Genomic DNA, 22708 nt, shown 5'->3' with positions numbered 1-22708 from the left:
GAACATAAGTATTTAAAAAGATAAAAGAGAATTCTCATCGTAATGTGATAGATAGCTTAAATATTTATTGTAATTGAGTGTGTAAGAGAGACACGTATCACACATAGTATACTACTAGAGAATTCTCTAGTAGTATGTATCATACATACTAGAAAACAAACAAAGAGACTCGAGATTAGATTGCTAAAGATTCTAGTTAATTTATCTAATTAACTCAAATAATCACATATTAACAATAATTAATTAATTAATTAATAATTAATATGAACTTAAAAGATAAAAAATAAACAATCATACATTTTCTTCTTCTTCTTCCCTTTTTTTTAAAAAATAAAATAAAATAAAACTCGGATCATTTTGTGACCCGCCATATCAAATATGGTCCTGGCCTAGCTTGATGACCATGCACGAGGGAAAAAAATGAAGTTCGATGTATACTTTCAACCATGCACCCAATTATATATATATATATATATATATATATATATGTATGTCAACTCATCCCGTTATTTAATGGACAATGATCTTTACCTAAAACAATGACAATAATTTCTATTTCACTTAAAATGAAAATAAACCATTTATATAGAAGCCCTCGTATTCAGGCATGTTTTTCACTTCAAAAGTATAGAGACAAAATTATACTTGTTATAAGTGTGTGATTATTATTATTATTATTATTATTATTATTATTATTTAACATGAGTTTTAAATCACTACAAAAAAAAAAAAAAAAAAAAACCAGTCCCCAAGGAGTAGCTCAATTGGCTGAGAACCACGCCTCATGAAGCGGAAATTACTAATTCAAATCTCTCCTCCTCCATCTTGTGTAGACATGTCAAAAAAAAAAATTGATCATTATATCCCAGCTAAAAGTCCAATAATCAAAGCTATTGATCGAAAGCGATGACAAGTCGATGCTAATGATCATCAGCATCGACATTAAAGTCGACGCTAATTATGACCCAACAACAACAACTTTTAGATCGACGTTGATGAGTTTAAAACCGAAAGCTTATGTCAACACAAATGGTCTATCATTAGCGGCAACCCTAGAGTTGATGTTAATGGTCTACCATTAGTGTTGACCCAGTATTCGACTATGATGATCTACCATTAGCATTGACTCCAGGGTTGTTGCTAATGGTCCAGGTCCCTGATAATGCACATTTAAAAAATAAAATGTCTATTTTCTTTAAAATGACATGTAGCACATTAGTAAGGCATGATTCATAACTATTACCAGTCTAAGTGTTCTAGCCAGTAATTTTGATGCTGCTATTAAAGGTTCTTTTGCTGTAACAACTGTGATTAGTGATGAGAGTGGTTCCATTATTGTAGCGGCATTCAGAAGCTTCGCACTTAAGATGCCATGCAAGGGGAGGCTCTAGTAGCCTTGTTGGCTGTCCGCTTGGTAGCATCTTTGGGCTGCAACCATCTTTCCTTGGAAGAAGATGCTCTTTTAGTGGTGCTAGCCATTAACAACCCTCCTTTATTTTCCTCTTGGACTTTTGCTAATTGTATTGCTAATGTTAGTTTAGCTTTAGTTTCATTTCAAAGTTAGAATGCTTTGAAAGAATCTTGATATGCCAACTTTTATGCACATGCTTTAGTCAAATGGACTGTTCCCATCTTATTTTTGGAAGCATGACCACAGGGTCCCCTATTCTCTCTTCCATTTGGATCAAAAATGAGAAAGATCATCCCCTATAATCATTTTCCCTCATTCAATTAGAAAAGAAAAAAAAGTGTTCCAGCCAAATAAAATATTAAACATTTAATAAAAATATCATTACAATCAAATAAAATTCATTGCAAAAATTCACCCAAATGAGTGTGTATTCCAAATAAATTAGTTTACATAGACAATCAAAAGCTCGTATACAACAAACTAAATTAGTTTGCATAGATTAGTAGGAGTTTCAATCACAATCATACCATTAATCCTATGTAGCCTTACTTCCTTGCCATTTATGGGAACCAGCAAATTGAACAATCAAGTACCATTTTCAAGGCCTAGAATAAAATATAAAACCATAAAACCATAAAAAGTACCACTGTTAAGACCAAAAAAATGCCTTATGTCATAATGTATGACAAGAATAAAAAAAGAAACCCAGAAAATAGAAAAAATGCAAGAAAGGATCAAACTAATTAGGCACTTGTTGAAACTGATTAGGCAAAAGTCTTGGTTCATTAACCTTTATATTTTTCCGTTCAATGCTTTTAAAGCAACCACTCCCCTTGGAAGGCTTTGGCATTGATTGCTGATTCCTCCTCTAAAGCTTGACGGTGGTGTAGAAGTGGCAGAAGAACAAAGGAAAAGCGGCGGTGGCAGAGATTGCTGAAAATGAGATGCGAAGTAAATTTTAACTTGGTAAATAACGTGGCAAATTTGAGTCATTCATTTAAAATAACCTATCCAATTTTTACATATTGCACCCCATGCAACTCCCTAGATATTGCATGGCATTGGTTCAAAGTAGCAAGAACTGCCTTCATTGACAATCAACACATTACTAGGAAAAACAAAAAAAAAGGTGTGACTTGCCATTTCATCTACCAAGAGAGGGCTTAATCGTCCTCATGAGAATTGGTCTAATTTCAAGATCACATGTTTACTTGGGGCGTTCAAGGTTCATAGATGGATGCGATAGGAGTGTACATGCGGGCAGATATTAACTGCCCGCATCTGCTATCTGCAACTATCCGTTATCAGTACATGCGGATGCGGATGCCGTTAACAAAAGTCACTATCCGCATATGCGGTTGCAGATAGAGATTTTTGCGGATGCGGTTAATAACATATGTTACGTTTACTTTATTTTAGGTTTTTTCTTCACAATTTACTCATTCACTTGGGAAAAAAAGGCAAAAGCAAAGTGAAATCAATATATTTTTAGAATAATAGGGCATAAAAAATTTAAAACAAGTCCAAAACACTAAAAATATGTAAGTTATAAACGATAGGTTGTAATAGAGACCCAAAAAGGTCCAAGGGACTAAAATAGGCTCATTACTCAAAATGTGGATAACGAATAATAATCGTATTTAATAACCACAATAACTGTGCGGATGCAGCTAGTAAAAACATTATGCTGAATAGTGACCAAATATTCCTTTTGTCTTGGCCTACGGCAAAGCCACATAGAAGCCCCTCACAAGTTTCAGAAAGATTTTAGTGGTATATGTTAGCAAGGGAAAGAGTTTGAAGTGAATGACTAATGGCCTCCTAAAATTTGTTATTTATTAGTTTACTTGTCGTGTTGTAAACAACGTGACAATCCAATCATTAAGAAGCTATGTATATAAAACGATTGAAGTAATTGGACATTCACCAAATTTCCATCTACACATATAATTGTAGTACTATCTCAAAAAGTAAATGAAAACGTAAGGAGAGACGTTTTATCTCTTCCTATTTCCTACCCACCCCAACCCCTCTTTTTTGCTTGCAATCACTTGCCTCTGCCCAGTCTATGGCCATAAATCTCCAATTCTTGTTTCCCCTTTTGGCCCTCGCCAAATTCCTCTCATAGATTTTATTCATCATTAATATTATTTAGGATTTGAGATTAGGAGAACGGATATGGTTGAAATCATAAAAATAAGGGTTAAATACCAAATACCTTCCTGGGGTTTGATATCTTTATTTTTACCCTCTGGGGTTTCATTTTTATCACAGGACCTCCTCTAGGGTTTTGATAAAGGACCAAGTTAATCTATCCGTTAGTTGACCGTTAGGACTGACACGTGGACCAATCAGATGTTGACACGTGGCACATATTTAATTTTTTTTTTTTAAGCCACCCCCAAATGGCCAAGGAGCCACCCCCAATTTTTTTTCTTTTCTTTTTTTTTTTTAATTTTAAAAAAAATTAAATATGTGCCACGTATCAACATCTGATTAGTCCACTTGTCAGTCCTGTGATAAAAATGAAACCCCAGAGAGGTAAAAATAAATGTACCAAACCCCAGGAGGGTATTTGGTATTTAACCATAAAAATAAATTCAGTTTCAGTATAACAAGAAAAGGTTTTTTCTTCAATTCTCTGTATAATTTCAAATTAAAATGATAGACGATCTTTATAAATCATATAAATTCATACGACATATATATATAGTTTGGCAAAAAAATGTTATCCTTTCGATTTTTCTTAATATGAGAAAATTAATTTGAAATCTCAGTTGAATCATTTTGAACTTCACATAATTAATTGTCCAAAATTACACAATTTAATTTCCATTACAAAATTATGTCGAGGATTAATGATAGAGAAAGAGAATCAAAACCATACCATCATATTGATAGATTAATTCATCTTGTTTTGACATGAGTTTCTTGCAAACAGATGAGGAGTTTCTTACAAATAATTAGTTAAAAGACTTTCATTGAATTTGATAGATATACTTTTTGGGACACGTGCTATAAAATACTTCATTCATATTTTGAATTCTTTTTATCATATTTTATGTATATAGTAGAAACATAGCATATATAAAAAGTAAAAAGAACAAAAAACAATAGTTATCTCCATAATAAATAAAAATAAAAAATAAAAAATAAAAAATAAAAAATAAAAAATAAAAAAAAAAGATCACATAAATAGATGGAAAATTATCGTGGTTAATAGGCAAAGAAAATATGGTTCTAACTTCTAACAAACAGAACATAATATAAGATGACCAAGAATTCAAAAAATAAGATTACACCCCTATCAACATAAATAACACGGCCCATGATACAAGAATTTCTAGACTTGTTGGACATCTAACTATGAAGTGTGACAAAGGTTCTGAAAATTTTCTTCACAAAGAAAAAGTCAAATCTTCAAAAACATTGTAGTTCCATGACTAGGGCAGGATCAGACTTCACCAACAAGGAGAAAGCCATTACAAAGAGAGTGCATCTCCCATCTGCAGTCAAAAGAATTTGTACATCAAGTAATATGAAACCAAAGCCCCCGATACAAAAATTGATATATATATATATATATATACCAAACAACATGAAAGCAACTAATGACCAAACAAGTGGAAATACACGACCAGCTTCATAATTATTCTTCCGGAAAAGTACAATCATATTGGTCAAGTGGAAATACACGACCAGCTTCATAATTATTCCGGAAAAGTACAATCATATTGGTCAAGTGGAAATACACGACCAGCTTCATAATTATTCCGGAAAAGTACAATCATAAATTGATGTGTATATATATACACCAAACAACATGAAAACAACTAATGACCAAACAAGTGGAAATACACGACCAGCTTCATAATTATTCCGGAAAAGTACAATCATAAACCTACTATTCAAAAGATCTGAGTCTCCGAGCCCTAATTCCCAGTTGGAGATAGCTTTGTGCATTATCATAGTTGGCTCTCTTGACAGCATTTAATCCTCTATTTGTTCTGTATTGAGAAGAGAATATCTCTATCCAACTACCATTATCCTAAAGATTCACTTGTATATTTCTTATAAAGTTTCTTATGATAGCCAGCCCTTTTTTCTCGTGTTAGCTAGCATACCCCTTCAAGTACTGTAGCTTGACCTCCAAGGTGGAAACAAAACCAAATAACATAAGATAAATTTTCTTTCCGACTACCTCTTAGGATAAGATGAGTTTAATGGCCACTAGCAAGTGTTGTTAGTACCAGGAAGAAAGACCAAAACAGCTGGTGCTTTAGGGCTTGTCTTACATCAAAGTACAAAATGCTATGGCATCGACAACTGAAGCTTCAATTTTTACAAACAAGAGTATTGCAAACCCTGTGCCTAATCAAACAAGAGTATGGCATTTTAATGCAAGAAAAACACATTATAAGATAGGAATTTTGGAGTCCCCCTCCTTTTTTTTGTATTTATATCGGTCTGGGTAACTAGGATCAGAGTTAGTCCAGTGCTATGATCAATTGTTTACAGAATTGTCAAAAGTAGCATGCGTCCCTTGTTGCCATGAAAAAGATGTCAATGAGATATTTTTTAACTGCGACTTTCTTCCAATTTTATTTTATTTTATTGATAAGTAATGTTGTATAAACCAAAAAGCACAGAGAGACGCAACCCTAGTAGACATAAAGTATACAAGAGAACGCCTAACTAGAAAGAGAAAAGAGAGCAAGAAAGGTGGAAAAGCTAATAACTATTGGAGCTAAACAAGCAACTGCCAGAATCATCCAGCAAAAGAGAAAAGGAAAGAAAAGGAAAAGGAAAACAACATGTTATTCACAATTCAGTATCTTTTTGGGCAGATTGAGAGAAAAGGGATGCAACACTGCTAGTTCATTAGGTGGATGGATGACTAATTTCCCACCAATAGGTGGAACCACTTTAATTACATCAGAGCTTCTACATATCTCAGGTTAAGAGGAGATTTGGCCTCGCCTACAAAGCCCAAAAACAAAGAAAAGAAAACTATAACATGAGAAAAAGCAACAAATGAGAAGGATGGTGTGAAAGGTTAAGTCAGCTTCCTTCTTTTGCCAATACTATGGAGGAATTGAAATCATGATAAGTGAACTAATATAAGTAGTTCAAAAAAGAAATAGAAGATGAGTAATATGAAAAGAGCAGTGGCATCAAACTAATAGTAAGAAATGCCATTCTTCAAAAATGAGAGTGAATTTCAAGCAAACAAGAATAAATGAAAACAGAATGGAAGCAATAAGGTGAGTGAACAACGAGAATGGAAGCATCTAGTGTTCTACAACCGTAAGCAAGGAAGGAGGAGCAATACTACAAACTTAATTCTTATACAACTCCTGTACAACTGGACTAACGTTGAGTGCTCATAAGCCATTGACTCAACCTTTATTAAAAAATGCCCATAAACCAATGGTTTATCGGCATTCCACATCAGCACAATCGTGCAAGAGCCGTATAAGAGTTGAAATTTTAGATTTACTCAGGAAGAAGATAACGCAGCAATGACGCAGCACATAGTTCAAGTTTTTCCAGTCTTGGTTCAAAAGTGAATTAAGTAGATCCCCATCTTGAAGTGGTAAGAAACATAAAAAAGATGATAACTGAGACATCAAGTAAGATGTTAATCCCAATCCAAACATTCATGAAAGAACAAGTCTCCTTAACATCAGAAGAGTAGCACAATCATAAAAAACATAATGCCAATAATACAGATGCTGATGAACTTTTTTAAGGAGTATTATGCATACAGAAAAGTTTCATTGCCAGGCACAAGGAATTCAAATAACACAAAAATATGGAATTCTCTTTTAAAATGATTATGATGAAACATACCTTAGATAGTCTCCTCCCTCCACTAAAAACAAATATAAAAAACCAGCAGATGATCTGGCTGTACTCTAGTTGCCTGGATGGACCCGTTTAGCCTTACGACGTGCATGGTTGGTATGAGCATTTCGAGTAGGTTTCTTTGCCTTTTTGCTGAAGAGATCAGGCACATAAACAATGTCACAAAAATTCAACAGTAAAGAAAAAATAAATAAATAAAACAAAATAAAATAAAATATGTTTCTAAACCTTGATAAAAAGAAAGTGCAAAATTAAATTGAAAAGCTAATTCAGAAACTGACCAGAAAATAGCAGAACCAACTCTAAAGAGTATGATGATGGGCAGGGCCAACAAAGCAGAGGCCTGTACCATTAGGATCACCAGTAAATCATGTGTTCAGTGTCAATTAATCTAGATAAATAATAAGCTTTGAGTTTTTCTTTAAAAAAAAAGGATATGCACAATCATTACATACCACAAACCATTCCAACTCTTTCGTAGCAAGAGGTCTTGTCAGCTCATGCCTTTTCAGCTTCTCTTGCACAGTGGCTTGAATCTTAACAAAGCATAAGAAAATAACTATAACGTGTTACAAACTCTAAGATAACAACTGTTGAAGCAATATAAGATATAACCAGATATGAAACATGTGTGTGTGTGTGTGTCTAGAGTCCAGATTCTATATCTAACTAAATCAACATAAAAATTAATCCCTGACTGGGGAGTAAACCAATGAAATTCTAGGCTTTGTTTAATGCTTCTATGCTACAAGTAGGGGTGGTTACCGACCCCTTCGAGTAGGAAATTCCAACCCGATGAGGGGCAAACGAAAAATACCATTACCAACCCCAAGACAAATTCCGTCATAACCGGACGATGCTGGAATTTTTAGGTCGGCTCTGGGTCAGGTATTCCATCGGAAAATCCATCAACTTTGACGCATTCAATCTTTAAAAAAAAAAACTGAATACTATTCAAAACAAAACTTGATTTACAGACAACCATCTCCTTCAATATATCCCAAGAAAAAAAAAAAAAAAAAAGTAGAAGATCCAACATACGATTTGCTCTACTTTTCAGAGTAAGGTCTAAAGAGAGAAAATTTGAGTAGGAAATCACTACAAGGCTTGACTAGGGCTTAACATTTCTAGAAGAAAAAAAAAATTGTAAGAGTGCCAAATCTTTTACCAAGAGATGGGTACCAAAATGATGTGAAACTTATTATTTGGAGAAAATCACAATAATTAATTAAGAAAAATGCTACATATACCAAGAAATAAGCTCCACGTCATTTTGTACCCCATCCCTTAGTAAAAAATTTGGTACCCCTAGCATTTCTCAAAAAAACAAAAAAAAAACAAACCCTCAAACACCCAGACCACTACAAGAACCCAGAAAACCTAGAAAGGTTAGGAATGAATATGTGGAAAGCCAATTCAGTGAGATCCCTTAGATAACTCCACCAATCCGCCATTAACAACACAACCAGACTTTTCTCTGCTTCTTCTGCACCTTTAGTTGTCAAACAAACCAATCTTTTTTCTTCAAAAGCCTTTCCAATTCCCCAATCCACTTTCTCCCCCACAATCCCACTCCATTTTCTTTGCAATGAACGCGACTCATTAGCAATTAGTTCAATTCTCAGAGAGAGAGAGAGCACAGGGAAGCCAAAAGGTCCAAATGAAACAAGCTGCAGAATAGCGAGATTGGGAGAATAGGAGTTCTGAGAAAGAAACGCGGGTCGGCTTGGAGCCGGGCGGGTCTTGCCCACCCCTTATGAGATACAGACCATGGTATGGTAAGATGATAATGTATAAGCATTTCCAAAGAATGGCCAAAATGTCAATGAAAACAGAGAAATATACTGCAACAGTTATGAGATTCTAAATGGTATAAGCAACAGAGATATTTACCTCTTAATCCAAACTTATGTTTTGCTCATAGCTACCACAATTGAACAAAAAACAATTACTCATATTCTAGTCATACTATTACTTTAATATCTAGTACAATGAGTGATTTGCTGGACTAACGCTGGAGTCAAGTTAATTACTCCATTAAGAAGTTGAATTCATAAACCAGCAGAAATTTAGAAGAAATGCACTTTTAAATGTCATATGGGGGAGAAGAAAACAAGAAAGAAAAATCTTGATAAAAGATTTCTTTTTAAAAAATTTCAAGACAATTCTATGATCATTGGTCCTGCATGGAATTGCCTCAATCCATTTGGAAACATAACAACTGCTACAAAAATGTAGAGATTTCCAAAAGAAGGTGGGAAAGGTCCCATAAAATCAATGCCCCAACAATCAAATATTTCTATACAACCAAAATTGGGTGTAAGGGCATCATATTTCTACGGGTTTGCCAAATTCATGTGTCTTTAACGTGCTTTGGATCAAATGCCTACAAGCTTTAACATGCTCCATCTATTTTCACCATAACATATCTTCATCCATATTATTTTATGTGTTCATTACACTTTTCTATTTTCTTTTAGTATTTTCTTACACGAGGTGCTATACACACATAGACAGTAATCCCTGTGGTAACTTTTTTGACACCTCTAGCTTCAAATTCTTAAGGTCTAAAGGATCGATAGGTCACGTTTTCACAGTTCGTATACGCACTGGAAATCAAAATCAAACAAACTTTTACCCTAGCATATAATGCCCCAATCAAACCCCCAATTGAAGCTCAATCTATTGGGCATGTGACCAAATGCCTCGATCGAACCCTCAACCGAAGCTCATTTGACTGAGACTGCCCAAAACTAAAAAATAAAGGGTTTTGCTTTTTCTTTTTCTTTTTTTTTGAAGAAATGGAAAATTTTAGGGTTTGAAAGTGAGATACTTTTCGTAAGGACAGTTGGGGATTTGATGAATGAGAGAGAGAGAGAGAGAGAAGAAATTGCCATCATAAATATTTGGCATTTTTTTTTTTCTAATTGGTAATTTACACAAACACTAAACCAGAATTAACCCAAAACCTTACCCTCCATCCCATTCTTATAAGGAGAGGAAATTTCATTGGAATTAGAGCTTATTGGAAGATGGAAGATTACTTATAATACCTTCTACTGTTATTCTAATACAACGTATGTCTAAAGTAGTTCTGCACAAAATCATTCGTGAGGTGCCTAGGACGTTATCAATAATAAACAGCAGGCCCAGGGAATACTTTAAGAATTTTTAAGGGTACTTAAGCAAATTTGAACTATATGAGCAGCAAACTCTGAACAATAGTCAGTAGCAATTGTTGGCTAATTTTACCAACATGAGCTCAAAATCCCCAAAAAAGAACAAAGAAATAAAACTTTATGATATGTAGAGCACTTTCTTAATCTTAAACACTTTCTAAAGTAACTGTTGTTTCCAGACTTTACCATCAATGCAGTCTCAAAACCAAGAAAGAAAAAAAGAATTATTTCAAAATGCTTAGAAGTCTCTATTCATGGATCCTATCAAGAGGTGCAACATGTTATTCATGTCAACCTGCCACCAGTTCCCTAAAAGAAAAGAAAAAAATAATGACCAAATGCCATCAGAAAGACAACAAGAAATCTTAAGGAGCATGGATACCTTAATATAAGTGAAAAGCTAAAATTATAAAAGACAGCAGACTGATACTGATACCTGATGATGGTAAGTAGTTGCAGACTTTAGAAACTTTCCATAAGCATTAATTGCTTCCTTTGTATCACGGCTTTATAACCACCGAATTTATCAACATGAGGTTTTGTCACAGTAGCAATCTGATCAATGTATGGCTTTGCTGACCCTTTTAGCTTCCTGTCACCCATAAAAAACTTTTTCAGATTCTTGTTCAAACAGATAAACAAGTAGGACACCATGAAATACAATATATACCTGAAAGTAAGGATCAACAAACTCCCGCACTCTGACAGCATGTGGAATTACTGCACTCTTTGATGTCTCATAAACTTCAATACTTTTTTTAGTTAGCGACTGAACATGTGGTTCAACATTTGTTTTTACCACAACCCACTGATCCTTTATAGTTGGGATCCATTTCTTCAAGCAACAAACAGAGAATGAGAAGAATACGCACCCAGATTAGTCATTTCTTGCAAACAAAAACAACTTTCAAAAAAAGAGAGGGAAAGCTTAGGAGAGAAAAAGAGAAAGAAAAAAGGAAAGGGGGGCCAAACACCAACAACCCAACACCATCAACTCACTTCATAACTCCTCAAGTAAAAAACCAATCAGGTCTCAACAAGAAATACTGGAAGTCACAAAACACACAACCCACAAAAACGAGAAGACAGCTTACAGTTTTAATTGTTTCTATGTGAGGTTCAGACCATTTTTCAGCTTGTGCCTTTTTCTCCACGGCCTGGAACAAATTTGACACATAAGGCTAGTGGGTAGACAAAATATGCCCATTTGATACAAAATCAAACTAGTCACCTCAACTCCAAAAGAAAATAGCAACACCCATTACATAGTCAAAAGAGTGTGCCACATTTAACCTGCAAAACTAACAAATAACCGCATAGAAACCAGGATTAAAAAAATACCTTCTGAATCAGCATATCAAAGGCTGGTTTCCCATGCTCATTCCAATATGTCTCCATGCAGGACTGCAAGAAGCTATGTTTTCAGGGCTCATACGAAGAATCCTAATTGTGCAAAACACAACTGCACTAAGTTTACCTGACCATGGACTAAATGTACAGCAAGCCAAGGTGGAAGCCATGAACCATGAGCCTGAAATAATTTTCATTAGTTTTGCAATCAAATTCCAGTTTTAACTCCTTTCGTAGTGTACAAAATATCAGAGAAGACAACATATGTAACCATGCAAGATATTATGCATTGATGAGCTCCTGGCAATGTCAGCTAGACTTACGTTATGCCACCCACAGAACAATGACTGAATGCCTAAACCATGTGTACACCACAAGTCCATACACTCATAACAGCATATAAGCTTTTAACTCTTGTTGGTAAATGTAAGTGGTAACCTCTGACAATGAAGTCCAAAATAAGTTCCGTTTGTGCCGTCATGTGGCATATTCAGATTTCCAATGACCATATTAGATGTTTAATGCACATGTGCTCAAGTTTCACATATATTTGGTTACATTATATATCAATTTCCAAATCCGAAAATCTGAATGAAACAGCTTCTTCCATAGAATTAGAACCCAGATGACTTAAACTACTCCTAAGCTTCCTAGCATGAAAACCTTGCTAAAACTTTCTTTTTGATAGGTAAGCATTGAAATATCATTAAAAAAAAGTGAAAAGCGCCCCTCAGCATACATGAAGTATACAAAAAGGACACCAAAACAGAAAAAGCAAAAAGAACAAAGAAAACACCTGCAAAACCCAGCAGATAGAAGAAACACCAAGAGCCCCACAACAAAAACCCGCAAGAACACTCTGGGCTACATTACAACACCAACCCAACCAATCCCAAACAAAATTCCCAAACCCCTTACACACCCAGTGAAGTTAGGGCAGGCCTCCCGATAAAGCTCCTCATCAAGGGCAGAAAGAAATTCCCCACATCAACACCAACCTTGCTAAAACTATATAATTATTATTATGGCATTTCCCACATTTTCTGGCTGGGAGATATAACAGAATCAGTCCATCCCTCTAAACCATAGTGGAAATCTAGTATTTAAAGGAAGAGGTAAAGTACAAAAGTGATAAGCATGCCCTCAAACTTTATGTGTAGCCTATAGGGAGATAGAGAGCTTCACAAACTAAGTCAGCTTAATTTTTTACCTCAATTAACTCTTTCGCTTTTGAAGTGGCCTCAGACTTTGCCTTAATCATTTCTTCCTAACAAGATTCCAAAAAGAAAATGCAAATAAGAACCATCATCAAGAATCTGACATAATATGAGCCTTATCAGAAGTAACTTGGATACCTCAGCAGCTTTAAGAGCCCGTTCAATTTTACGAATTTTGGTCTTCTGTTCATCATTAACCTTTAGGAGCTGTTAAAAAAAAAAAAAAAAAAGTCATTTTCTGGCATCACTATACCATTCTTGCGGAAATTATCAAGAAAATATTGAATTGCATATAACTGGAATCAAAAAGGAATACGTAACATTATATATGGTCGCTTATAGAGAACAAAAATTAAAAATTAAAATAACGCACTAACCCAATTTCAGCCACAAGGAACCTACCAAATTTGCTTACCTTCATGCCAACAAACACAAAGTGTACTTCCTCACAAAACTTTACTTAACTTTGATACCAACTAACAAAAAGTATGCTTACTCACAAATAATTACCAAATAGTCACTCCTGCTCAAATGAAAAATTCCACTTACAGTTCTTAAGACATGAATATGCTACCTCCCCAGAAAATCACTTTTATCCCATATATTTGAAAAAATAACCACTAGTACAACCACCAAAAACGCCAAGTCTGCGCTTGTTTTGGCATAAACCATCTTTTGGCGTATTCTTTCCGGTGTTTGGTGCACATAGAAAATACAGGTCAACGGAAAATGATTTCAAAGTCAACAACAAATTTGCCACTGTAGGAGAGAGAGAGGGTGGGAGATGGCTTACGCCTCTCAAGAAGCATATGCCATTCTCCGAAGCTTGTTTCCCACTCTCTCTATAACACGCCGCTTCAAAGACATAAATTAAGAACCTGTGGATTAAATTATTAATGGGAAGTATTCCATAACAGGGAAAGAATACACTAGAAACACTGATTTGGAGGAAAAACAAAGGATTTTAAGCCAGAAACGACGCTCACTGAGCTTTGCTACGTGACCACGACGTGCGCGACAAAAAAAGCTTTCCGAATAGGGGTCATATGCGCGATTCTGAAACTTGATGCGAAATTTATGCTTGTTTTACCACATGCTAAGCGATGTTGCCCAATTACACAATATGCATGTTGGGAGAGTTTGTTTGAACAAAACATGGTCCATGCAAACAAGACAGAAATTCGGCCACACGCAGAACGTGTGGAATGTTAAATGAAATCTCATTCAAACAAGAACACGGGACAGCATCGCAAGAGGAGGTTTAAGGTTTTTCAGCCATTTGTGCCTCCACTCTTCATTCCAGCGAGCAAGAGAGAAAAAGAGAGAAGAGAGAGAGTGAGTGCTTGAGGAGGAAGGAAGAAGAGAGTGAAAAGGGAGGAGCTTTGGTGCAAGAGGAAGGAGGAACAAGCTTCAAAAGGTATGTTCTTTGGCCTTGAACCTAAAAGTTGAAGCTTTTGTTAGATCTTTTACATGTGGGTTGATTTAAGAAGTGTTTTAAGGATATGTGTGTGTGTGTGTGTGGGTGGGGGGACTTTCCCATGAAAAGTTTTAGGAAAAGCTTGAAACTTCGGGTAAGGATTGGTAGGATATGGGTTGTAGGTGGATAGAGAACGAAGTTAAGAAGTGGTGTGTATGAATGTGTGAGTGGGTTGTAGGTGGATAGAGAACGAAGTTAAGAAGTGGTGCGAATGAATGTGTGTGTGTGTGTGCGTGTGGGTAAGGATTGGTAGGATATGGGTTGTAGGCGGATAGAGAACGAAGTTAAGAAGTGGTGTGTATGAATGTGTGTGCGTGTGTGTGTGTGTTTGTTAAGTTTTAAGAGTTTTGAAGGGAGGGAAAACAGGTAGGAGATTTGTTGGAGTTGTGGATGTAAAAAGAGAGATTTTTTTTTAGCATTATGTATGATTAAATGTATGAAAGCGTTTTAAGCATAAATGGTTTTTAGCATTTCCTTATTAATTACTTTACTTTTATGGTGTTCCAAGTCAGGCTGGAACACCAAGAGGCGCTGGAACTGGAACCCCAGCGGTGGCGCGTGTAGGCGCGTCCCGCTAGAGCTCGGTTTTCTGTTTTCGTGGGATGCGTTCGTGTAGATTAGGATGGAGCGACGGTTTTCGGTGGAAGCTAAAACCTTCTTTTTCTCGACGAAGGCTTCGAAGCTTCGTTTGGAGGAAAGAAGGAAGGGTTTTGTAGGGCTTATTCTGGTGGGTCAGCGAAGTGCTTCTTGGTTGGCAGCTACGGTAGAAGAGGCGTCTCAGTCTCAGGTGAAGGAAGATTTCGTCAAAAAATTTAGCGAGGAAGGGAAGTCTTTGTCGGAGAGCGGGGGTAGTAACAAAGCTGGGAGATTCCTGGAGGTGGTTGCCTATCTGGAGGACGAACGGAAAGGTATCATCTGGATTCCAGAGGCCCGCTCTGGGCGGGGTTGGCGGAGGTTCGTGGTTGAGCTGCGTTCGTTGCTGGCTGCGCAGGCGAGTTCTCCAGGGTTTTCGAATTCTGAGAGTTCCTCTCCGGGGACAAAAGATGGACGGTCTTTCGCCGAAGCGTTGCGCTCTTCTTCTTGCGAGGTGGCGGACATTGCTGGGGCGCGGCTTCTTTCGTCGCAAGAGATTGACTTGTTCCCGGTGGCGAGCTGTTTCGAGATGGGGAATGCTGGAGTGGAAATACGATTCGCGATGGATTGTTACGAAATGGAGAAAGCTCATCCCTTGATTGAGCAAAGCTTCTCGTCTCCGGTGGCGGCGGCAGCTAAGTTTAGAAGGAACAAGTTGATGAGGCGATTAGGGTTTTTCTGCGATAAGTTGGACCGGATCCTTCGCGGGCTGGGTGAGAAGCCCAAAGGTAAGCGGATTAGGGTTGGTTCTTTGGGTTATGATGGGCATAATTCCGGGTCGGTTTCCGGGTCGGCTGTGGTTCAAATTCCCGTTTGCGGCCCTGTTTTAGATCCCGATAAGTTCAGCGATGGGTTTTTGTTGCACTCGGATAAGTCTTCGCCGGAGTCTCCTGGGTTTGCTGAGAATGTTCAAATTGGGGATTTTGGACAGAAATCTTCCCCGGCGACTCCTGTGTCTCCGGCGAGGCTTTGGCGCAGTTTGAGGGATGACGCTACTGCTCCTACGGTGGTGGCTACTGTTTCTTCGGTGGCTTCTGTTTCGCCTGTGAATCAATTCTCTTTTCCTCCGGCGATTCCTGCGATTGCTTCTACTTATCCGGCGAGGCTTCAGTGCAGGATGAGGGATGAGGCTTCTGTTCCTCCGGTGGTGGCTACTGTTCCTCCGGTGAGGGCTATTGTTTCTCCGGTTTTCTCTTTTCCTCCTGCACCTGCCAAAGCTTTGATAGATAAACAATCCTATGTTTCCAAGTGTTATACACGGAGAGCGAAGGATAAGGAAGCTAAACAGCTTCATAAGAAAAAGATGCCGCTGGGGGTGAAGAATTTGGAATGCTCCGATAACTTTGAGGCTAGGGGCGGTGGCTCGAGTAGGGTTAGGGATGTGGGGTGATCATGTGTAGGGTTAGCCTTTGTGTAGGGTGTTTCTTGTGTAGGGTGTTTTGATTTCGGGGGTTCTTGGGTGGTTCTTTTTGGGTTCCTTGTGGGTGCTCCTTGGGAGCTTAGGGTTTTTATTGGGTGTTTAGACGCACTCTTTTATACTCCCTGTGTAATCGTGTTGCGCCCTGTTGGGTTTTTGATATATACAAATTTACCTATCAAAAAAAAAAAGCATAAATGGTGCGACATTTTTTTTATAAGTAATATATATATATATTATCAAACAAGCATAGGAGCGCAACCCATGTACAAAGGGTATATACAAAGTATCCCCTACTGATTAGAAAAAAGAATTACATAGCTCCAAGAAATTAGAAAATGTAGACACATGCGTGAGACCAAGTAGTGCTCTCCAAGAGGGGATACTGAACTGATTTACAAATATTTATTGCAAAACAATGCATGTTATGTTTTAACTGGTGGTTTTGTTATGTTATTATAGAAAATAGTATTATATGTATGGTTATTTAGCATGAAATGAAGTGAAATGTCTATGTGATTGTGTAAAATTTTATGAAAATTAAATGAAATGTGAAATGAAATATGAATGATAACACCAATATCCTGTATTTTATATTTTTGGAGGCAGTGCAACACACATTTAGGTAGGGTGTGGCCTCAAGTGGCAAAGTCCACCAGTCATTAGCCCTAGGCAAAGGGAGCTATGCCGATAGGGTTCCGGAAGAGAAAGGATGTACGAACCAGTCCCTTGCCAACAGGGGATGTGCAAGAACCACAACCTTGCTTTGGAGGATATGTATGTATGTATGTATGCATGTGTGAAGAAAGCATACTGCATAGTTACATATAATTTCAAAGTTGTATGAAATATCTTGCATGAGATGATGTTTTTGAAAGACTAGTTTTTTATGAAATAGATGTTTATGAATGAAACATTTATAAAAGAAGGGTTTACAAAAGGAAAAGTTATGAAAGAAATGTTTTCAACAAAATGTTTGAGAAAAATATTTTTGAAAGTTAGTTTTGCAAAAGAATGTTACAACAAAAATACTATACATTTAAATGTTCACAGTAGTGTGGGGGGTGATGGCTACTCTGCAAGCAACAAATACAGGCAGCAGGGATCTAGAGATCAAGTTAAAGCAATAGAATGTAAGGTTTATATTGATGACTTGATGATACATAAATTATAGATGGGAGAAAAGTATATGTAATGTTGATTGGCTAGACAAGTCATGTAATGTGTTATGTTCTATTGATAGAGCTCTGGTGAGTTTTTATTAATGAGAGAAAAAGTTTTAAATTTTCTGCTGCTCAGGCAAGGATCGTTTGTTATGACATTTTCCTAGTGCGTATTTAAGGTAAAGTGTAGTTAGTAAGGCCTTCAATATTATTTTATACGAGTTACTCTCCCCCACCCCTCTCTCTGAACCACATCACGACCCACTCCTATGAAGGAAATTAATTGCCCCTTCCCCTTTGAACCACCTCTTTCCCTGTCTGCACCATCCCCCCATCTCATCCCAACCCCTTCGGGAGTACAGTGACTCTCTCAAGAGAGTATAAGAGAAAGAACCAATTCAATAAATTTAGTAGAGAAGTATCCTCCTAAACATTAGTTCCACAAATCCTTGAATAATACATATAGGCTTAAGAAGGGCTAAGACTCACTTTAGTTTCAAGGTGGTACCAATATAGCTATTTGAAATGACAATTAAAGGCTTTAGTTTCTAGTTGGGAACATCAAAGCTATTTGATATGACACAAAAACTCATAAAGGACACCATTTATGTTTAGTTTTCGACTAGAATTCCATTAACAAAATCATATCAACATATTTCCTAGACGTTGAAGCACAAAACCTCTTAAATACTGTAAATGAAATGCACACTTTCAACAAGCACAAGCTAAAAAGGAATTGTGTTTTTTGTAATATCAGAAGCCAGTGAAAACTGTATTTACAGGAAATAGAAAATGGGGGAAGGCGTGGAAACATAGCCATAACATAATAGGCTTTTATTAAAAAAAGCACCGGCCATATAAATAACTTACATTCTCTAGTTTCAAACTCAATTCCTGTACTTTCTTCTCAGCTTCATTTACCCGGGCTTCCAAAGCCACCTTCTCCTTATTCTGTGTCTCTAATTCCTTTTTAAGTTTGTCTACCTGTATGGAAGATGAGAGATTATAAATAATCAATTATTTTACTTATCAAAAAAATAAAAATAAATAATCAATTATTTTCAACAGAGTAAAGTGCTTGCTTCTCTGGATATCTAACCTGCTTCTCTAATTCACCAGCACGTGCATGAGCCTTTCCGACTTGCTCCTCAGCATCTATTGACCCTTTTTGCTAAAAAATAATAAATATAAATAACTTTTGTCAACACAGACCTCATAGATGTAGGTATTTCTGTTCCTTGCTTTTCGAATTTTTCACGCAAAAGAAAATTGTATTATGTAATTATAAGGAAAACCACGCTATGAATGTTCCCTTCAATTTATAGCATGAGTTCACAAAACTTAAGAACAATGATATCCAAAAATGTGGTTGACAATGCACTCCTGTGTAGAAAGAAATTAAGCAAGTCTAGCAGTCTCTAAGAATATAACCATAATAACTATTAATTTCATCTAAATGAGAAGTGAAATATGATTTTAAAAAAAATGGATTAAGCTATTGGTCTTATAGAGTCTAATGCTAATGTCTCACCTGGAGCGATGAGATCTCAGTTTGCAAGGAAGCAATGTTATTTGAATTGTCTTGAATGATTTTTTCCTTCTTCGCTAAAACCTCTTCCTTTGCTTTCAATTCTTTGGATTTCTCATCGACATGGGACTCTTCAATAACAGATACGGAGAAAGGGTGTTAGCCAACATTCACAAAATCCAGTTCCGTTTGTTAAAGTTAAATTCAGTTCCGTTTGTTAAAGTTTCCTCCTGTGAACAATCGTGATACTCTTCTTGATGCTGATGCTGATGATACTCAATACAACTCAACTAAGCCTTAATCCCAAATAATGGGTCCGCTACATGGATCCATATCTCCATATCACAACTTATTTAAGAGAAAAACGAAGATTTTAGATAATATTAAGATGATTCACTCTCAAATTAATACACCAAAGAGACAAGACTACTTTTCACCATACATTGTAACCTTTGACTTAAGCTACTGTCTCTTTACCATTGAGACTCAGATTAATATGATCTTAGCCACTCTCTCAGAAGTCGTATCACTGTTCCATTGTGCTCTAGTTTGATGCATAGAAAAACGGTAGCAAAATACGAGAAAACCTAAAATTTGACTACTGAATAAGAGAAAAAAAAATAAAAAAATCTCCCATAACTCACATCTTCTACAATGCCAAGCTTTTCAAGATTAGCTTATCACAGAAATTAAACGAACCAGATTTGCTAGAAGAAATCCTAGACTTCTCCTATACTACAGCAGTTTTCCCTCAAATTCACCGGTCAGCAATAAACTAAACAAATTTTCCTCAAATTCAAGGAACTTTATCGTATAAAAATCAAATCCAAATAAAATTTTGAAAAAAAAAAAAAAAAAAAAAAACCCTTTTTGAGTGAAATCAAAAACCTTTTCTCTTCCTAAGTCATCCCAGCAACCAAACACAACCGAAGAAATCAAAAAGAAAAACTGAAAACGAAGCCACTAACACTAAGGTTTGAAAACAAAGAGGAAAGAAACAAACCAAGGGCTTGGATCTTGGACTTGAGCTGGTCCAGTTCGATCTTCAAAGCGGACGAATCGGCAGAGCCGTCCGATCCGACGACCTTGACGGTCTCATCTCCACTGTCTGATAATTCTCCTTCGATTGAAACATCAGCCCTAATGTGCGTGAAGATTAGGGCTAGAAAGATTGACAAAATCACGACCTTCGAGGCCGACATGGCATGCAATCTGAGGCAACAAAACTCAGAGACAGTGAGAAAGAGAGGGAGTTCTTAGTTTCGCCGTTTCAGTTCTCGCAACTATAAACAAGCATCATCGTGAGCCAAGGGAATAGAGATTTTTTTTTTTTTTCTTTCTTTCTTTCTTTTTCAAAAAAAAAAAAATCAGGCGGTCGATCTGTCGTACACGTGGCACGTGTCGATTTAGATGGCATCTGACGGTTGGGAGTTTGTACAATTTGGTTACGTGGTTTGGTTGGGAAAGGTCAACAAAGGAGGTAGGTGGGTAGTAGCCGCCTAATAAGGTCTGGAAATAAAGGCTAATAAATTGTTTAGCACTTTTTAATTTTTAAAATTTAAAAACAATTTTCTTAAACTTATTAATAAATCATTTAAAACACAAAACATAAATCTTATTAAAAAAAATTAAAAAACAATAAAAAAAAATACATTTTAAAATTTAAAAAAAAAAACCTTTAAATTAAAAATGAAATAAATAAATAAATACCTTTTAGGACATTATCAAAAATATTTGTAGACTTTTTCTGCTGGCCATAGCATGTGGGTTTTTTATTTGTGCAGAAAATAGAAAAATACAAATATATATATATATATATATATATATATATATATATATAATTCTAATTCATAATTTTCAACTGAAATGTAAATTACGATTGAGACATAGAAGAAATAGGGACAAGTGTAAATTTAGTCCACGGGATTTAACTTATTTGCAGTCAACTCCTTAAGGTATAAAAATTTGCTAGAAACTTTATTTAGTAAACAAAAAACACAAATAAGTCTTTAACTCCAACTTCCATCCAATTTTTTTTTTTTTTCAAATACTATGCCAACACCAATCATATTGTACCACTTGCCATCCATCATTAAAAATAATATTATATAAAAAGAAAAAAGAAAAACAAAAGAATGAATAAAAATAGTCATTCTATTTTAGCTGCTCGTGTTCCTATTAATAGTCATTTATATTCTAAAATAATCATCATTCTAGTCTACCAAACATATCCATAAGATTGGGTAGGATGATTTAGATTGGATAAAATAATTCTTTTAGATTTTTTAAAACCTCATATAAAAATTGTAAGTGGCCTCCTTGACCTTATTTATTGCCAGAAAATGCTAGGTGTTATCTAACGTTCTCCTAATGTTTTTTCAACGTGATGTGACTTTTAAAATTATCATTAAATTTGAAATTATCATTAATGATTTAGTCTATTGGTGATTTTAAAAGTCATATCACAGTTGAAAAAACACTAGAAAAGCACCTAACATTTTCCTTCACTGCCCACCACTCTCTGTATTTGCAAACTTGATCCATCAGAAAATTCTCTAAATTTTAGCCATATTTGGTCAACTCCATGCCTACCATTGTTTTATTTTATTTTATTTTTTTAAAAAAAAAAGTAATAAAAATACCACGAAAGTTGTGAAAATGAATTTTTTATTTTTATTTTTCGTGACATTAATTTAATTAAAATGTGGAGCTTTGTGAATGCTTTTTAGGCCACTGCCGAAGGACAACGGTCCCAAAAGAACGTTAATTTGAAACGGTAATCTTGCTTTATTGACTTGAATCATTTGGTCAGTGCTTTTACCATTGACTGGATTTATAAAAGGCTTGACTAGGAAACGAAGAGCTACAAACATTTTGGAGAATAAAATAGCATTCTCAATGGAAGAGTTAAATATTACTTTTATTTAGAATAGTTCTTCAAATGTTCAAAAAATCTCTCACATTGGATGAGCCAAAAATATATGTAAAATAGATATTTGATTAGAAGAGCTAAAAAAAAAAAAGTTAAATGTAGCAGCACTTTTTAAGGAAGCCATTTTATTTTTTAGTGTTTCTCTCTCCTGCTTTATCTTTTTCCCAAATCTTTTCTCACCTTTTTTTTTAAAATATAGCTAATCGGATGTGGAGACACTTAAAAATAGTTTAGCTAAACTAGATAAAAGTGAGTTTTAAAGAGCTATTTTACATAAAAATATGACTCTTCCATTGGGAATGCTCTAAATAATGATCTAGTTGAGATGATCTTCTTGTAGAATCAATAAGACATCAACAAATAATAAAATTTTAGGATATTGACACACTCTTAACAATTTTACTAATTATAGACCGTCAATCTGTCATGTTAGAGCATCCCAAACGAGCGTTCTAATTTTTACCTAAAAACTCTATTTTTATTATTTCGGCTAGTTATTTTTTACAAGCACTAAACATCAAGTTCTCAAAATA

At 35.6% G+C, this 22708-nt stretch overlaps 1 protein-coding gene across 1 annotated transcript; it reads right to left on the bottom strand.

The window, feature by feature from the left end:
• Positions 1-4585: 4585 nt before the first annotated feature.
• LOC132189759 (uncharacterized) lies at positions 4586-20553 on the bottom strand. Its single transcript, XM_059604542.1, is given in 16 exon segments — positions 4586-4917; positions 7265-7411; positions 7561-7622; positions 7735-7815; positions 10895-10980; positions 10983-11079; positions 11129-11293; positions 11553-11615; positions 11800-11862; positions 11936-11989; positions 13019-13075; positions 13164-13232; positions 18586-18699; positions 18815-18886; positions 19247-19374; positions 20247-20553. Coding segments are annotated over 15 exon segments (1392 nt in total). The 5' UTR covers positions 20446-20553; the 3' UTR covers positions 4586-4917; positions 7265-7329.
• Positions 20554-22708: the final 2155 nt, after the last annotated feature.

This window comes from Corylus avellana, chromosome ca8 (genome assembly GCF_901000735.1).
Source record: "Corylus avellana chromosome ca8, CavTom2PMs-1.0".
NCBI classification, from domain to species: domain Eukaryota; kingdom Viridiplantae; phylum Streptophyta; class Magnoliopsida; order Fagales; family Betulaceae; genus Corylus; species Corylus avellana.
The sequence above is the reverse complement of the archived record's forward strand: the minus strand, read 5'-3'. Positions and strand labels throughout refer to the sequence as shown.